Genomic DNA, 16,268 nt, shown 5'->3' on the forward strand with positions numbered 1-16,268 from the left:
GTGTGGCATCGGTTTTGGTATGCAAATGTTTGCCAAAATCCTGGGGCATGCAAATTTTGTTGGCATTATTGATGATGATGATGATGATCGGATCGATATACTTTCGCTGTTGTGATTGCATATTAATTGTTATAAGATCAGAGAATGGCATTTCGGGGGTATGCAGTTTAATGAACTCTCTCTCGGTTTATGACCACTAAATCATCTGCCAGATGCGATTTGAATCTTAAAAGAAAGCAGACCATGTGGCCACAAATGCGCGGGAGGCGTTTTGACTACAAAAAGGATTCGTCTTGCTTTGTGCTACAGCATTTGATTTGTTCATCTGCTGTGTGGAGCAAAGAGGAGAAAGGAGAAGAAAGCGAGATGGATTGGGGGAAAGTAACCCTTTGTTCTGCTTCTGGAGATGGCGCCCTAGTGATACCTCAAACATTGGACTACTTCTGCCCCTGAGTTATGCAAATCCGCTTGTGGCTGCCGCAGCAATTACAATGCAGTTCATGTCCAGGGACGCAAGCTGCCTTCTTACCCCGCATTTACATAACACATAACCCTGCATTCAGCCAAGACGCGATCATTACCAGAATGATTGATGGGCGTCTTGCGCTTGATTTGCATAAGATGCTGTAACCCTAAAAGGGATCTTGCTGCTGCCGCTTCTGGGCAGGCATCGCATTCAGGGATTAGACATCCTGAGAACAAAGCAAGAAGTGTCAATATTTGCACTCAAGGTAGCCAACGCTCAGTACTGGCATTAGAAATAGTTAAGGCTAATATAAAATATTTACTGGCCAAATTAAATATAGTTTGAGCCAATAAAATGTAAGATTTAATTGGAATTTTGTATTTCATTGCAGGGCAAACAAATACACTATTTTCGGCAACTTTACTTCACTAAAACTACCAAACTGTTTTAAGCTATGATTATTATTTAAAATCACTTATTTGTATTTGTATTTATTATAAAATTTCATCCTAACGCTACAAGTTTGGAACTTATAAGTTAATGCGCTAGTCACAATCGCTTTATTCCGACTACAGATTTATTTTGATTATAGATTAGTTTGGCTTAAGATGGCAACTTAGGGCGTCTGCTGGACCTGGCTGATGATCCAGTCCATGAAGTACTGTGTGCTGGAGTAAACCCCTGGCACATTCGGACGGGCACAGCCGATGCCGTAGGACACCACGCCGATCAGGTAGAAGTGCTGTCTGCCCTCGTACGGTTCCGGCACCATCAGTGGTCCGCCGGAGTCGCCCTGGCACGTATCCTTGCCGCCGCTCAAAACTCCGGCGCAGATGACGGCGCCGTCGAACTGATCGGCCGAGAAGTAGCGCATCTCCTTCGCATAACTCTGCTGGCACACCGCATTGTCGTAGACGGGAATCTGGAGTTCATTGAGCACGGTGGCCGACTCACCGCCCTCCATCGTCTTGCCCCATCCGGCGACGAAGGGCATGTATTTCACGTAGGACTTCTGTCGCAGAGTGGCCGTGTGCGGCAGGCAGATGGGCGAGATCTTGGTGGTGAACTCCACATTCCGCTCCAAGTACAGGATGGCGATGTCACTGCGTCCATTCTTACGATTGTACTCAGGATGGGCCACGTACTGAAGGGAAAAATGTGTGGTTATTACAACAGATAAGTGTTTTTAAAGGGAATTTTAGTGTTTTAGAGGGAATTAAACAAATACATTTGGAACATTATAGGGACGAATTCAATAATATTTTATAACAATTATAACAGAAACTTAAAAAAACCTTTAAAGATTTTAGATCTCATATAATTTTATGGGATTTAAATAAATATTTGGAACATTATAAATACGAATTCAAAAATCTCCCTTAAGCTTTGTTTAGAATGTGGAATGTACTCTTTTCAGTTTAAAAGTCTTTTTGCTTTTTGGGCTTAGAAATCGAAATTTTTTTGTAGTTTCAATACAGACTGTCGAACTTATATTTTTGTAAGACTGAGTTTTAGAATTTTAAATTACAAAAAAAAAAACCTGTAATTTTCTTCTGGAACGTGAAATATAAAAGAAAATATATATTTTAAAATTCTCAAACATTGACATACCCTAGCAATATTAATATCCACATGGGGAGTCTCCGTGTTCGTGGACAGATCATGTTCTCCCAAACGCACAAATTGCCTGGAGATGAAAAAAGGCTCTGGTTAAAACATAGATCATTGAGAGAAAATATGCACTCACAGATCACCCCTGATGCAATGGGCCGCAGTGAGTACGTGTCTGGCGGTGATCAGGGTTCCGCCGCACTTGAACGGCGACGAGGAGGCGTCATCATATCCAAGTAGTGCTATCCATGGCCACGCCCCCTTGCGGCTCACTTCACCGCCCACGATCTTCTTGTAGGTTCCGAGCGTATAGCCACATCCCTCCTCCACATTCAACAGCCGACGAGGCACTTCGTCCGAGTTCTTGATCAGAACGGGGGGCGGAGTGGTGACCGTCTGTCCGTTGGGACAGCACACCTGGGTGCCCTGGTTGCCACAAATCACTCTGGAGGCACGCAGGAAATTGGAAAAGGTCTCATCCCGCTGCTTTACCCGCAGCTCATTCAACAGCGAGGCACATTCCTTGAGTTCTAAATGGGTTAAGGATATTTAATAAGTTACACGTGAAAACAAATGTATACAACAAATTTGTTAAACAAATTTGGAAACATTCACATAATTCTACTTTATGTGTAATTTGACTTTTTCTCTGTTAATCGTTATCTTGAATTATCTTAAAATTTTATCCTTAAAAGATTAATTTTCGAAGTATATTAAAATCTTATTCTAGTTCAAAATGTTAGACTCTGATAACCTGGTATAAATACTAAATTTTTATTTTGTGTTACTTAGTTAACTAGTTTTATAATAAAAATAACCCCAGAAAACAATCGTGTTTTGGTTGGCGCCATCTGCCGAACTGCAGGGTCAACACTACAAGCTAAGAGCGAGAAGTAACCCCGCCCTCGTTCGCTCCCTCAACAGTATGCAATGACGTCATAATTACAACTTTCTTTATAACTTCTAAAATAATGATTCGATTTGTACAATTTTTGGTGCATCGATAGCTCTTGACCGAATGACCAGATATCGCCCAATAACCGGCATATGCCATTTCTAAGTTTCACATGACAAAGTAGACCAAAATAGAATCTGCATGCTAAATACAAAGACCTGAATTATAAAGCTAGATCACTAGATGGACATTGAATGAGATCAAGAACATATAATTATATATACATATATAAATATAAAGGGACGGAAAAGCTTTTCTGTACGCGTTGCACAATTCAATATACCCTTTTACTCTGCAAGTAACTGGTTACTGCTTATAAAAAGTATACGTATTTTGGTTTTGTTTTCCCGAATGATAAGTAATTTTAATTAAACCAAATAATATTTAAAAAAAAGTCATAAAGCTGATAGCCAAAACGTGTATGCATATATTAAATACAAAACCCTCTACCTTTAAATTTAACTTTGTGCAAATAAAGAAAACTCACCCACACAATTTCCGGGTTTGGTGTCTGGTCCTCGGCACAAGGGTCCCCGTTGATCCACCAGTGGCGCCGATGAGGTGATCGGTATGGAAGCTGGAGTTGTCGTCGTGGTCGAGGTGGTCGTCGTAGTTGTCCTTGGGGTAGTAATCAGGAAGTCATTATCGTTCACTTCGGGCGGAGGCGGTGGCGCTGTGGGAAAGAAGGGGTTCGGAGGTCGCTCTGTGACCCGGTCATATCTGGGTTCAGTGCAGCAGATCTACGTAAGAGACAGGCAGGGCAAAGCTTAGAAAGGATGGAAAGTGAGGGGAGGAGGATGTGTCCCTACCACCGGATCCCCGTTGATGTTGCGGGTGCCACAGCTGCGCTGCAGGGCGATCACATAGCGCTGGGCAAAATCCCTGTTGGTGGTCCTGAAGATGTTCACCACCTGGGGGCAGTAGGTCAGGGCCACGCAACTTCCATAGTAGTTCTCGGGGGTGATGCAGTTCTGGCGAACTGGACGGAAACAAAAAGTTGGCTCACTTTATTAGCTTTCCTCGTAAAGTTTTTGCATACATTTAATATTTACTTCAATTGGTTTTTGGATCGAATTATAATTCACTCATTTCTAATAAAAACATTAAATTTAGCTTTTGTTAGAGACAAAAATTTTCAAAATTAATTAAATGTATAAATCTTCAATTTATTTTGATTGTCTTAAAAAATGTCCATTCTTTTTTCATGAGTGATAAACGATTTAACAAATGGTCAAACCTAAAGATGAATCATTTATGGGAATGGGGAATTTAGTTATGTTTCTTCACACCTCTAACAAAGTCAAAAGTCTACAATTAGCAAGAAAACAAAAACCTTCACTAAAATCCGCACTGTCAAAGCAGTAATTATACTCAAAAGCCACAAAAAAAATATACAAAATGATTTTCTCCATTTTTATTAAAATTCTAAGCAATTTTGTAGTCATACTTTGTATATGTTTTGTTTATGTTGGCTTGAATGCCATAAATGGTAGCCGAACCTAACAAAACAAAACCGCTTTCCAATGGGATGCATGTTAAAGTATGTAAAAACAGGCAAAAAGTCAAAGTAATTAGTAATAATTAAGAAAGATTTACATTGACATTAAAACTATATAAAAATGTCTAAGAACTTTCTACTTTGTAATGACAACGAAATAAACTCTAAGATATAACTCTATTTTAACAATCACTTGTGTAAGTCCCAAAGTTTTTAGATTGGCGTCACGGCGGGTGCTGGTCAAGCCAGTTATTGGCGTCTATAGCTTAAAAATGACGAGTAGCGGTCACTACCGATAAAGGGAACGCCCCGCGGGTAATAAACAACTGACCGAGTCGGTGTCCGAGACGAAGTCCGACCTTGGTGACTGGTTTTGCTGAACTGGAATTGAACTCGAACACAATGGGCCAACAAATTTGGCTGTTCACAACACGGGATTATTCATTATTTGGCAGCGCTAATACAAATTGCCGCCTTTGGCCGGCTGTCAAATCGAAAGACTTAGGCAACGAACTTGCCATTGAACTTGAAGATTTTGTTAGAGTGTCGCGCGAACCGATATTTGTACCATCTGGGTTAAACTCATTTAAATGCGTGTTGATGTGTAGTTTATGGATTTGATTAAACTCCGAGATGCGTTGTTAATGGAACTGGTTTGTTGTTTGCTTAGATTTAAGTCGTAAAAGTTCTACACAGATATTAGATAGAAATAGATATGGCGAAGCGGAAAGCTCTCGACTAATTAAGTGGCTCTGACTACCTTGCCGGCGCTGGTTGAACTGGGCATCGGTGGGTCTGGAGAGGAGTACGAGGGGCAGGAGTGTAATCACAGCACTAACACAGCACATCGACTTCATGGCGAGATCGATCTATTATATTTGGTCATTTATATATTTGTTCACTTATAATATATATATATAAATATATATATATATTTATCCGAGATATCGAGAACGGCGCGTTGTTCACCGTCCGGCGGGCGTTATCAAACTGAAAATTTTGGAGAAACGGAGAACCGGAGCCGCGGAAGCTTCTTCGGAGATTGCCGTGTGCGTCTTTTGTGGTGGCCTGCGTGACCAAAGCGATCGCGTCTTCGATTCGGCTGAGCGATCGGCATCCAGAGCCGAGCTTTATATGCAGTATTCTCATCGGATCTGCCGATCTATAGCTCTCTCGTACACTAATAAAAACTGGAATAATACAAATTAATATCTGCCCCAAAACAAAAAAAAAATGAAAGTTTAGTTTAAATAAAATTAAATAAATAAACAATTAGTGTTGATTCAATAAATCCTATAGTTCTTAGTTTCGGTTCTATACCGAAGTGACTAAAATTGCAGTCTCAGCCCTTATTTTTAAAACACATACGATTTAATCTGCTACTTGCGTGGAATAAATTAATACTCATCTTATTGAAAATAAATAATGGTGGAAAATAAAGGATTTAAATTTGGTCCTTTGGGTATGGGTATATGATATCTATTATATTTAAGTTGAATATGGTTTTAATTTTAATTAAACATTTCATATAAAAAGGGTTCTTCTTATTAAATAGGCATTATACTTAAGTTGATAACGGCTTAAAATTTACATAATAAAAATTAATTGAGTATTAAATTTTGCTATCAGTGTACGCTCTCTCGCCGTGAAAATGGATGCAATAGAGAGCATTCAGATGGGGTTCACATCGGTGATTGCCTTCCAGGCACATTAATTAAGGTGGAAAAGGCACCGAATTCCCACATCAGATTAGGAAATGATTTTCCCAAGCAAGCCAGTCCGAAAATGGCAACAAATATTTATTTATTTTCATAGCAGCTTAATAACATGCATCAGTAAGTTTGGTAATGGTATAGGACACAACCTGGCATTTGTTTTGGAATAGGGAATTTTCAATTTAGGCGTGAGTCAAATGCGGCGCCAAAATGTTGACCTTGCGCTGCTCTCAATTTGTCATAGATCAAGTCCCGAGAATTCTGTGACTCAATTAGACGCTCGTCTAAACAAGAATGATAAATGCCATTAATCAAGGTAAATTAAAACGGATCCCGTTGACATGTCAATTGGGAATCACTTAGCCAACTGACCAAAGACGCCGGCCACATTCTATTGCAAATTCTATTTCTGTGTCATGATTAGCAATCTGAAATAATCTCGTACTTTAAATTGCATTCGTATGCGAGTACCGTAAAAAGCTTTCGCTGATTATATAGATAGCAGCCTCCCATAAAGCATACGTAATTATTGGAATCACAGTGAGGATCAGTGGCATTTAAATCGCTTAAAATTAATTTTACCTAATATTTAATCGTAACCAAAGGCTTAAAGTCTTAATTAAAATAATTACTACTTTTTGATTAGGATAGTAAGTCTAACAAATAATAATTATAACTAAACAAAATATATTAAACATTTAATTTTAATTTTTTTAATATAGACTATAATAATTACGGTCTCTGCTTTTTGTTCAAAAATAATATTTAAAATCTTAAAGGCATTAAATAAAATAATTAGTTTTATGTACATTTAAACAGCTGGGAAAACCCATCTAAAGTTTTTTTTAGGCCCACTTTATTTTCTTAATTTGTTTAATTTCATTATAATACTTTTACAAAAAAAATTATCAATAAAATGTATCTATCTAGAAACATTTTAAACCCTTTAATTTTATTTCTGAAATTGGACGAAATAAAAGATTGCCAAAATCTTAAAAATATATTGAAGCTATTTGAGACTGTCTAAGATCACTATAGAGATTCTATATTGCTTTATTTCCGATAGAGAGAACGTTCGACAAGTGACGCCATATCAGTGTGCATTATGCATCTGATGTGAGATCACAGTTAGCAAACACTTAGTTCACCCCACTAAATCTCCGCCGATTGGTTGTGTATTCCATATATTTATCTGAGATCGGGGGCACTCAACCTGATTAGAATTCCGGGGAGCCGTCGCCGAAAGCCAATTGGCATGCGATCGATGCAACCGCTGGGGCATAATACCAGCGATCGTTCTACTATAATGACTAATCCGGATCACTTGGCCATGCAATTCAGGTAGAAACAGCAGGGGGCCGAAGTGAAGTGCGGGAAATACCAGACCCTGAAGACTAAGAATTGCTCTTTTTAGGTTCCGGCTCGACAGTTTCATTTATCAATGTATAATATCGCGTACTTGATACTTTTTAGGAAATGTTCAATAAGCGTGACATCGAATAGGATAAATAAAGCTATAAGTTTGGTGATATTATTAAGCAAACTGATTGTTATAGTTGTGATAAGCAAAGCTTTTTCACCAAAACACGTTTTTTAATCACATATCTCAAGTATTTGCTTTGATAATTATCTACATTTTAATCATATAATACTAATGACATATAATTGAATTGAATTGAATTGAAGTTTTGAATAAGATTATTTTTATGGAGAAAACAAGTCTCACAAAAAACTCCCTTACACGGCAGTTAAATTCAATGGATTGCAAATTAAATCAAACAAGAACATAAAAACATGAAATTTATTTAATTCCGGTGGGTATGTGAATTTGAGATTTAGGATTTTAATGCAAGTGTTTGTTAAGTGCTCTCAATTTTGGATGACACATCAAAGATAGACATCGGATTTGGCATGTGTCATGTTCTAAGCCAACGAGAGGTGTTTTTTGATCCAAGGAACGTAGGAGGCCACTCTTGTGTAGACCCCGGGAAAATTGGGACGAGCACACTCGTAGCCAAAGGAAACCAGGCCAAGTAAGTAGAACCTATACCCATTGGCCTCCAGCTGAAAGATTAAACAAATGAGGGGTTAAGAAATATACTATAAAATTTAAAAATTCTTATCTGCAATTCATCGACATTTTTCGTAAACCAACAAAATCATATTTGCGTCACGAAAATGAACAATTAGCGGGCGGTATTCACCAGCAAACCACCTTGGAGACAGAGCTCAAGACTGGGCCAAAACAGGTTGGATGACTCACAGACCGCAGAAGAGATTGTAACTGACCTGGGGCATCATGAGTGGTCCACCGGAATCCCCTTGGCAGGCATCCACACTCGAACTGCCCGCACACAGCACCTGCAAAAAGGATTTATTAGGCCTGTAAATTCCTCCTTCTGTCGGGGATTCCCCATTCCGTTTTAGGGTGACCCGCTCACCTTGTCGCTGAACTGGACGAACTGGAAGACGGACTTGTAGCTCTGCTCGCAGCTCTGGCGGGACACTATGGGCACCTGGGCATCCCGCAGCACCTGCGAAGTGGGTCCCTGGTGCTTCACTGCCCCCCAGCCGGCCACAAAGGGATTCATACCAACGAAATCCTGCTGCAGGAATTTCGCCGAATCGGGCAGGCAAATGGGGGCTATGTTACCTAGGCATTACAGAAACATTAGGCATTAGCAAGGTATTGTAAAATAAATAATTTTGTTATTCAAAGGAAGCCCTAAATTAATTTAAAATCGTATAATTTTGACTGAATAATATGTTTATCAATTTAATAATATTGTAAAATGTAATATGATTTTTGCTTTTCACATTTTTAATTCTTTTACTTTAAATCCTATTTTCTCATATTATTTTACCTGGATTTATTTATGGCTTAGTTTCAGAAAATTTATTAGAGCGCTGGATTCAGTTTTAAAGAATAAATCAAACACAATTCTCTTAAATTCGATTTAAAATAATATAATGCTCTAGATTGCTCAAAATGTTTACAAGTTTAGCAGAGCGCTGAATTAATTTTTAAAGAATTCATAAGGCAAATTAATTTTAAATTCGGATTTTTATGATTAGCTTTTGAAATTAGTATTTGGTATAAGTATTTAACTACTTTTGGTTTTCTTTCATTAATTATTCCTTAAAACTTTTACCTGGCAGAGATGATCCCACTCCATTTAGCTCAATCAAAGCTATATCATTCGATATAGAGTTGAGATCAAAGTGCTCGTGAACCACAGTTCTGCGGATTCGGTAGTCCATTGCACCTGGTTGAATGGGTTTGGAGAGGTCATGAGCACCCAATCTAACCAAAGTCAACATCGGATTGATGCAGTGCGCCGAGGTGACGACATAATGCGAATGAATCAGACTGCCACCGCAGAGGAACTTAAGCGCATTCCGATTGGACTCCTCGAAGTAACCCAACGCAGCTATCCAGGGATAGGCTCCTGGAGGGGATTTATGATTAAATAAGTGGGAGGAAGGTAAAAAAAGTTTATTGATAATTATTTAACTAAATTTAAATAATTAATAATTACCTTTCCTAGCTTCCATTCCACCCACCACCCGATTGGAAGTGGCACCACTTATGCCACAAACAGTAGCCAATCGTGGAGTATTTTGTGTTGCTGGAGGAGGAGGAGGTGGGTTAAAACTGGGGCTCACCACCGGATTTAGGGGCGGAGTGGGTTGGAAAACCATGGGAGTGACAGTGGGGCCACCACTTAGCGGTGAGAAATGGAAGAAGCCAAAGGGTGCAGTGGTGGTCAGCAGCAGATCCTTCCTGCTCCTGGCATTACCACTTCGATCCGAGGCACAGCATACCTATCATAAACGCAAAAGAAATCTTTACTTTGTTAGCCTCATTTTAAATGTAAGCCGTTCTGTTTTCAGTTGTACACTATTTTGACGATTTTAATAAAGAAGTCTTAATTTATAAATAATTAATTTAATTTTTCGCTAATTTGTCAATATATAAGTCTTAACTAAAAAATAATTAAACAGTAAATGGGTTTTCAAATAGTAAACAAATTAGCAATAAAGTTTAGAAATTATAAGTTAGAACCCAATGTTCAAAAACTATCATAATTTAATAGGTAAGATGATCTGAATGATAACGTTTCTTTACATAAAAAAATGTGCAATGTTCGTAGCTTGTAAATATAAGAACCAATTATAAAATTATAAAATCATCATATTCAATTGTCTAAAATAAGTGCAATTTAATGCGTAGTTTAATATAATCAATTCACTTAGATTTCTAATAAGCAAAAAAATATGAAATTCTATAAATAGATTTAAATAAAAACCTCAACAATTATGATAATATTTTCAATCAATTAAATCGGACAAAAGTAAGAACCAAAATAGATCTAGGGGATTACCATGAAAGTGGAGCCATCGAAGCCACATATGGACTGGCCCAGAAAGGTGTGGAAGGCGTTGCCCTGCCCCTGCCCCTGACTCTGATACTCCTCCATGAGCTGGGGGCAAGAGGTGAGGGGCAGGCAGTTTCCAGGCCGGGATCGGGCATCTTGGCAGGATTGGGCTGTAAAATAAGCATGTGATTGGGCGGGTAAGGACTGCTCTAAAACCAATTTAGATTGCCAATTCGATTTGCTTTGGATTTCGTGATCGTTTTTATTTTTATTGACTAATTTTGCGTATATTTGTGTGTAAATGCAAGGGTTTTGGGATAGGTTGTGATGTTGATATTTTTTGTTAATCGAGGGGTGATTTTAGTAGAGTATCCGGCGTTTACGACGACGACGTCGCCGACGTCCGCCATTCAGCGGCATGAAAACCATCATATCCGAACCGATCTGAGGTCCCGTCGAGAGGACCAGCGGGGTGTTCTGCTGCTGGCGAGGATCGATGCAGGGGCAGTTGGGCAGCGGACGTGCTCCGCCGGGCAGGCAAACCAAGGGCTGCGACGGACACGTGGGCACTGGCACCGGCACGGGCAGAGTGGTGCCAGCGGTGCTCAGGGTGGTCAATCCCGTGGTGGAGGAGGTTGTGGTGCTGGAAGTAGTAGTAGTAGTACTGGTGGTACTACTAGTGGTCGTGATCAGCGGTGGCGTCACCGGCGGCGGCTGGGGATTTGGCGGCGTGGGCTGGAACGTCGGTATCACTGCAGGTGTGGACGGAAGAGCGGGTTGGGTCGGTATTAGTGGACCAATCGGCTGGAGCGGCTGCAGCGGCGGCTGCAGGGCGTAGATGGGATAGTAACCTGGCGGATACAGCGGACACCAGCCCTTCATGCTGGCCAGGTAGGACAGGAATGGCCAGAAGTACACCTTCACACAGAACTCGTCCAGCAGCACCATCTCCAATCCGTCGTCGTAACCGTAACCGTATCCGTATATCCGTTTATCCGTGCTTTCTGCTCGGCCACCAGGTGGCAACTGTCCACGAAACTCAGCTTTTTTCGGCCAATTGCAGGCAGTTCGGCCAAGTGGAGCACGGCGGCCCATAATGATTATAATTCAATTGTATTTTAGTGGGGTACAATTATCCAAAAGAGTGGTCTGCAATGCCCAAGCCCAGGAGCGGATCAAAGGTTTGTGGAGGGGTCGAAATTAAGCTCTTTAAAAATATACTATTCCCATCACTGTAAAAAAACTTTAATTGATTTTGTATACCACTTTCTTAAAAGTGGCTAAATAGTTATAGGATGTCATAAATCTACTTTTTGTTGTACAGATAATTGATAACAATAAAAGTAAAACAGCGCAAAAAAAAAATTTATAAAATTATATATTTGTAAATTTTAAATTTTTAAACCATATTTGTTGCCAATTATAATAAGTTCTGTACTAAAAAATGACTATATAAGTAGTAATTTGGTAAAGGAGTAGATAATAAAATAAAATTTAAAATTTGTTCTTTAATTTTGTACTATTAATAAATTTTAATATTTTACCATTAAGCTACTAAACAACATATCATATGATTCCATTTTAATAATAAATCATCAAATTATTTATGGGTGAGTCAAACAAAATTGTAACTTTTTAAAGTAACAAGTTAAAGGATAATTAGTCAAAAAAAACAAAAAGCAAACATATAAAAATATTTGAACGGATGTCAGTGACTAACCTTATCAGCAAATGCAAAACAAATTAAAATCATCAGCTAAAAAAAACCGAATTTAGCATATTTTATTACCCATTACTCATATTATAAAGCGTTGACTTTATTGTAACACAGAATTTAATGATCACCGGGAAATGCACACTTCTAAAAACTAAATTTAATGCCAGTGCATTATTCAAAGCCTTAATTGCAGTTGAAACGAATTCACACCGAAATGCATCGTTAATTCTCGGGGGTATTAAAATAACTGGGCCAGTGACGCTTGAAGTCCGATTAAAATCATTTGGGGAGGTCTGTTTGAATCATTTGCTGGGTGTTAGATGAATGATTTGGGGATTTGTTTATGTTGACACATTTCAAATGGAATGACACGAACACATAACTCAAACAGATCTATTGGCACGATCATGGTGTATTTTTAGGCCCAATGGAAACTAAATAAAGAATTCACACAACTTACACTTGATGGGCGTGAAAATGGAAAGGCACAAAAGAAATATAAGAAATTTGTGAACTTTTGGGGAGCCAGAGATCGCACACATTCTGATCCAATGAACTTCGCCGACGAACTGAAGCCGTGGGCCACTGACACACCTCAACTTAAGCGCCAATGGAGTGGGTGCCATCAAATGATTTAATTGTGGCAATTTTCGAAATCATATTTAAATTAATTGACAGCCACTAGTCACCTATTTTTTTGAGGTATGAACTTGAAAAGTTTAAGTTTGGGTGAAGCACCCCATTAAGGTCAAAATTCCCCCTTTTGCCAGCAGATTGGAATACATTTTGGATGCGCTTATTTATTGTTGGGAAAGAAAAGTTCCATTAAATCTAAATGCCGACTACGACTACCTTGATAACGTGCTGTGTATTAGCATATATGGTATATATGGGTACATATAGATAGTGTATGTGTGTGCGTGCTAGACATCGTCCGAGATCCGAATCGGAATTAGGATCAGGATCTGGATGGGATATGGCCTACTCCTACTCGCGGTGCTTGCAGTCGAGGAACAGCTGGGCCTGGGATTGCACGAAGCGAAAGATCTCGAGCAGCATTTCGTTGGAGGTCTTGCAGTTGCCTTGCTGGGACTCGAAAAAGGATCCAGGACCTGCTCCGCCAGCGGAACGCTTTCCCCAGTCCGGCGAGAAAGTCAGCTAATATAAAACATATAAGAAAAATAGGGTTTTGTATGCATTAAATCACTCTACACACCTGACACTGAACACAAGCCAGGAGCAGGAAAAGCACGGCTGCAACGAGGACTTCGCTCTTGGGATTCATTCTGAGTTCTATGCTGCTCCTTCTCGGTTCAGCCTGCTTTTATACCCCTTCAGATACGAGAAATAACCATGCGGCAGTTAATTAAATCATCACTTCTAGGGATTCCTTTTATAATTAGTCCTGTATTCAATTCCAATCGGCAGCCAATCGAACTTGCGTCATTAAAACATTCATCTAAGTGGAAGCGTTTGTGATTCTCCATGTGTTTATTAGAATTGCGCATATGTTTAATATTAAATATAATTATATATTTATTTATATACCATTAAATAAGTTCGTTAAATTAAGCAGTGTATAAGAGTTAAACGAGATTGCGGCTTAAGCAACTGTTGCAATACATTTGGCGAACAATAAACCATAGAATTCGACTGGGGACATGTACAAAAATATCGTTAAGTGAGTTTGCGAGTTGTGCGCCTGGCAGCTGACGATATATAGTACAAAAATGTTGTGTGTGTGGGTGTGTGTGAAAAATACAGAGATGGAAGTGTATGTTTTTTTTTAGTTTTCTACGCGCGAGAACGAGGCACTCAATTTGTTACAACAAAATCGGATTGTAAGCAGTTTATATATGTATACGTATATATTAGTAGTAAATAACAATACAAATTACAATAACACATTATTACGTTTTGGCTTAATCGAAACAAACGTTCTGGGTTTAGTTATTGCATTATAAAAACAAATGGCCTGCGAGCCACGATTGGTAATAATCATAGAAAACATTCGTCCTTAATTGTTGTCGTTGATCAACAAATAATATTACAAAAATATATGTAGAAATATATATATATAAATATACATACATATATATTTATATATGTATATATATGTTATCCGTGTGAATCTGTTGTATATATCTAACTATGTTTCGTGTTTCTGTTTGCATGTGGCGTTTGTTAGTTTTAGTTTTTAGTTTTGAGTTTTTAGTTGTAAGTTTCTTCGTAGCTATTTGAAAGTGGCGAAGCTTATTCGATTCGTTCGTTGAATGCGGCATGCACCTGGGCAGATAAGAAATGCACTTCGTTTGGGCTCGTTGACACGTTTTGCGCGCTGGTTTGCGGTTACTGGTTTCGGCTTTCGGGTTTCTGGTTTACAGGTTTACTGGTTTATCGTCTTCTCAACGGAATTCAAAGCTCAGTCGACGCGTGTTTTTTCTCACAAAAAATTTGGTGTTATACTCGTTAAATGTTGGCTCCTGCATCCGCTGCGGCATTCAGGAGATTGTCTGTGACGTGACCCATCCGCTTACATCAGGCAGCACTTCCTCTTGCCCTTCTTCTTGTACGACTGCTCGATGAAGGGGCGCTCGGCGATCTGGAATTTGCGCACGATCCGCACCAGCTCGTGGAAGGCCTGGTCGACATTGATCCGCAGCTTGGCACTGCACTCGATGTAGGGCATCATCAGGCTGCGGCTGGTGTTCTGCGCCTCCTCCAAGGACACCTGCTGCTGCTGCTTCAGGTCGCACTTGTTGCCCACCATCAGCATGGGGAACTCGTCGCGGTCCTTGACGCGCAGGATCTGGCGCTGGAACTTGGGGATCTCATCGAAGCTGGAATGATCGTTGAGCGCGAAGACGAGCAGGAAGCCCTCACCGGAGCGCATATACTGCTCCCGCATGGCACTGAACTCCTCCTGGCCGGCCGTGTCCAAAACTGGGTTTTTACAGAGATTAGCAACGTTCTGGGAATGGGTAATGTGGGAGTACTCACTGTCCAATTTGGCTGGCACATCGTCAATGACGCACATCTTCGTGTACGAGTCTTCAATGGTGGGATCATAGTCCGTGACGAAGTAGCTCTGCAAGATAAAGTATTATTATATTTTGGTTTGAGATATGCTATATTAAGATTATAAGACGGGGTGCGTTTATCATTCCGCCTTTGATTTGTTTACACACGTCACTTTTATTATCATCCTCATCCACTATGCTCTATATATCTTCGGGAAAGGCTACAGCTCTACAGCTCGACAGCTCGACAGCATATACACGAAAGATGTGCAGATGACGCAAATGACTAAAAATAAATGGAAACGGGCGGGCATTGTGGTCGTGACCATGGCACACACGCTCGGAATCGATCGGCACACACCCAGAAAACTGGGGACCATAACTCCCTGGCTTTCTTGACCACTTGGATCTCCAGCTCCCCAAAATGGAGATACACACGGGGGTGTGGCCCCCAACGACGGCGAAGTCGATGATGATGATCTCTGCTCGAAACTATGCACACGCATGTCCAAACACAGACGCACAGAAATCGGTCGCTTGTTGCTTGTTTGTTGCTCTGGCCAAAACAAGGGCCGCCCCGCCCCCCGCCACCGCTCTAAAGCGTGATCCGCCCCTGTTAAAGGCGACGTCACCAGGGTGTCGGGTGCTCTTGGGGCCTCACCTGGATGAATTGTATCGTTATCGCTGACTTTCCCACGCCGCCGCCGCCGACCACCACCAATTTGTACGTTTGCATCTGCATTCCGAGTTTATTTCGACCAGTTGGCCAACTAAAAATTCTTTTATTTTCCTCCTCCACTGATGCAGTGTGACCAGCCACGGGTTACTAAAAAATATACCACCAACATATATATATAAGCCAGGACTCGAACCGCCGATAAAAATTCCAATCGGAATTTTAATTTGG

General features: G+C 40.0%; 4 protein-coding genes across 8 annotated transcripts; all 4 read right to left on the reverse strand.

The window, feature by feature from the left end:
• Positions 1-977: 977 nt before the first annotated feature.
• On the reverse strand, positions 978-5,618 carry LOC128259193 (venom protease). 2 transcript variants are annotated; one of them, XM_052991430.1, is made up of 6 exons: positions 5,291-5,615; positions 3,842-4,011; positions 3,520-3,772; positions 2,214-2,607; positions 2,078-2,153; positions 983-1,610 (listed from the first exon to the last, which is right to left on the reverse strand). In XM_052991430.1, exons 1-6 carry the CDS (start codon positions 5,385-5,387, stop codon positions 1,083-1,085), a joined length of 1,518 nt encoding a protein of 505 aa, XP_052847390.1. In that variant the 5' UTR covers positions 5,388-5,615; the 3' UTR covers positions 983-1,082. The 2 variants fall into 2 exon arrangements, with proteins under 2 accessions (XP_052847392.1, XP_052847390.1); XM_052991432.1 differs by lacking the exon at positions 3,842-4,011 and having other exon boundaries at positions 978-1,610; positions 3,520-3,735; positions 5,291-5,618.
• Positions 5,619-7,983: 2,365 nt separating this feature from the next.
• LOC128259198 (venom protease) lies at positions 7,984-13,040 on the reverse strand. 3 transcript variants are annotated; one of them, XM_052991441.1, is made up of 7 exons: positions 12,802-13,040; positions 10,631-10,794; positions 9,785-10,070; positions 9,398-9,694; positions 8,687-8,898; positions 8,535-8,606; positions 7,984-8,309 (listed from the first exon to the last, which is right to left on the reverse strand). In XM_052991441.1, the coding sequence occupies exons 1-7, from the start codon at positions 12,965-12,967 to the stop codon at positions 8,169-8,171; spliced, it is 1,338 nt and encodes a 445-aa protein (XP_052847401.1). In that variant the 5' UTR covers positions 12,968-13,040; the 3' UTR covers positions 7,984-8,168. The 3 variants fall into 3 exon arrangements, with proteins under 3 accessions (XP_052847401.1, XP_052847403.1, XP_052847402.1); XM_052991443.1 differs by lacking the exon at positions 12,802-13,040 and adding an exon at positions 11,002-11,621; XM_052991442.1 differs by having other exon boundaries at positions 8,166-8,303; positions 8,531-8,606.
• An 81-nt stretch (positions 13,041-13,121) lies between these two features.
• LOC128259205 (adipokinetic hormone) lies at positions 13,122-13,771 on the reverse strand. The gene is made up of 2 exons (XM_052991452.1): positions 13,558-13,771; positions 13,122-13,499 (listed from the first exon to the last, which is right to left on the reverse strand). The coding sequence occupies exons 1-2, from the start codon at positions 13,624-13,626 to the stop codon at positions 13,329-13,331; spliced, it is 240 nt and encodes a 79-aa protein (XP_052847412.1). The 5' UTR covers positions 13,627-13,771; the 3' UTR covers positions 13,122-13,328.
• A 42-nt stretch (positions 13,772-13,813) lies between these two features.
• On the reverse strand, positions 13,814-16,187 carry LOC128259201 (ras-like protein 2). Of its 2 annotated transcripts, none has more exons than XM_052991447.1 (3): positions 16,023-16,187; positions 15,342-15,429; positions 13,814-15,284 (listed from the first exon to the last, which is right to left on the reverse strand). In XM_052991447.1, exons 1-3 carry the CDS (start codon positions 16,101-16,103, stop codon positions 14,875-14,877), a joined length of 579 nt encoding a protein of 192 aa, XP_052847407.1. In that variant the 5' UTR covers positions 16,104-16,187; the 3' UTR covers positions 13,814-14,874. The 2 variants fall into 2 exon arrangements, with proteins under 2 accessions (XP_052847407.1, XP_052847408.1); XM_052991448.1 differs by lacking the exon at positions 16,023-16,187 and adding an exon at positions 15,530-15,892.
• Between the last annotated feature and the right edge of the window lie 81 nt (positions 16,188-16,268).

This window comes from Drosophila gunungcola, assembly GCF_025200985.1.
Source record: "Drosophila gunungcola strain Sukarami chromosome 3L unlocalized genomic scaffold, Dgunungcola_SK_2 000005F, whole genome shotgun sequence".
In the NCBI taxonomy this organism is placed as follows: Eukaryota; Metazoa; Arthropoda; class Insecta; order Diptera; family Drosophilidae; genus Drosophila; species Drosophila gunungcola.

What these genes read in the sequence shown, in the direction of transcription:
- LOC128259193 (XM_052991430.1), bottom strand. Translation starts at nt 5,387, where the DNA reads ATGAAGTCGATGTGCTGTGTTAGTGCTGTGATTACACTCCTGCCCCTC. An exon ending in ACATCAACGGGGATCCGGTG is followed by an intron (nt 3,773 to 3,841) that starts GTAGGGACACAT and finishes TCTCTTACGTAG; the next exon opens with ATCTGCTGCACTGAACCCAG. An exon ending in CAAACCCGGAAATTGTGTGG is followed by an intron (nt 2,608 to 3,519) that starts GTGAGTTTTCTT and finishes TAACCCATTTAG; the next exon opens with AACTCAAGGAATGTGCCTCG.
- LOC128259198 (XM_052991443.1), bottom strand. Translation starts at nt 11,572, where the DNA reads ATGGTGCTGCTGGACGAGTTCTGTGTGAAGGTGTACTTCTGGCCATTC. An exon ending in GCGACGTCGTCGTCGTAAAC is followed by an intron (nt 10,795 to 11,001) that starts GCCGGATACTCT and finishes CTTATTTTACAG; the next exon opens with CCCAATCCTGCCAAGATGCC. An exon ending in TCGTCCAGTTCAGCGACAAG is followed by an intron (nt 8,607 to 8,686) that starts GTGAGCGGGTCA and finishes TCCTTTTTGCAG; the next exon opens with GTGCTGTGTGCGGGCAGTTC.
- LOC128259205 (XM_052991452.1), bottom strand. Translation starts at nt 13,626, where the DNA reads ATGAATCCCAAGAGCGAAGTCCTCGTTGCAGCCGTGCTTTTCCTGCTC. An exon ending in TGGCTTGTGTTCAGTGTCAG is followed by an intron (nt 13,500 to 13,557) that starts GTGTGTAGAGTG and finishes GTTTTATATTAG; the next exon opens with CTGACTTTCTCGCCGGACTG.
- LOC128259201 (XM_052991447.1), bottom strand. Translation starts at nt 16,103, where the DNA reads ATGCAGATGCAAACGTACAAATTGGTGGTGGTCGGCGGCGGCGGCGTG. An exon ending in TAACGATACAATTCATCCAG is followed by an intron (nt 15,430 to 16,022) that starts GTGAGGCCCCAA and finishes TTTATCTTGCAG; the next exon opens with AGCTACTTCGTCACGGACTA. An exon ending in TGTGCCAGCCAAATTGGACA is followed by an intron (nt 15,285 to 15,341) that starts GTGAGTACTCCC and finishes GTAAAAACCCAG; the next exon opens with TTTTGGACACGGCCGGCCAG.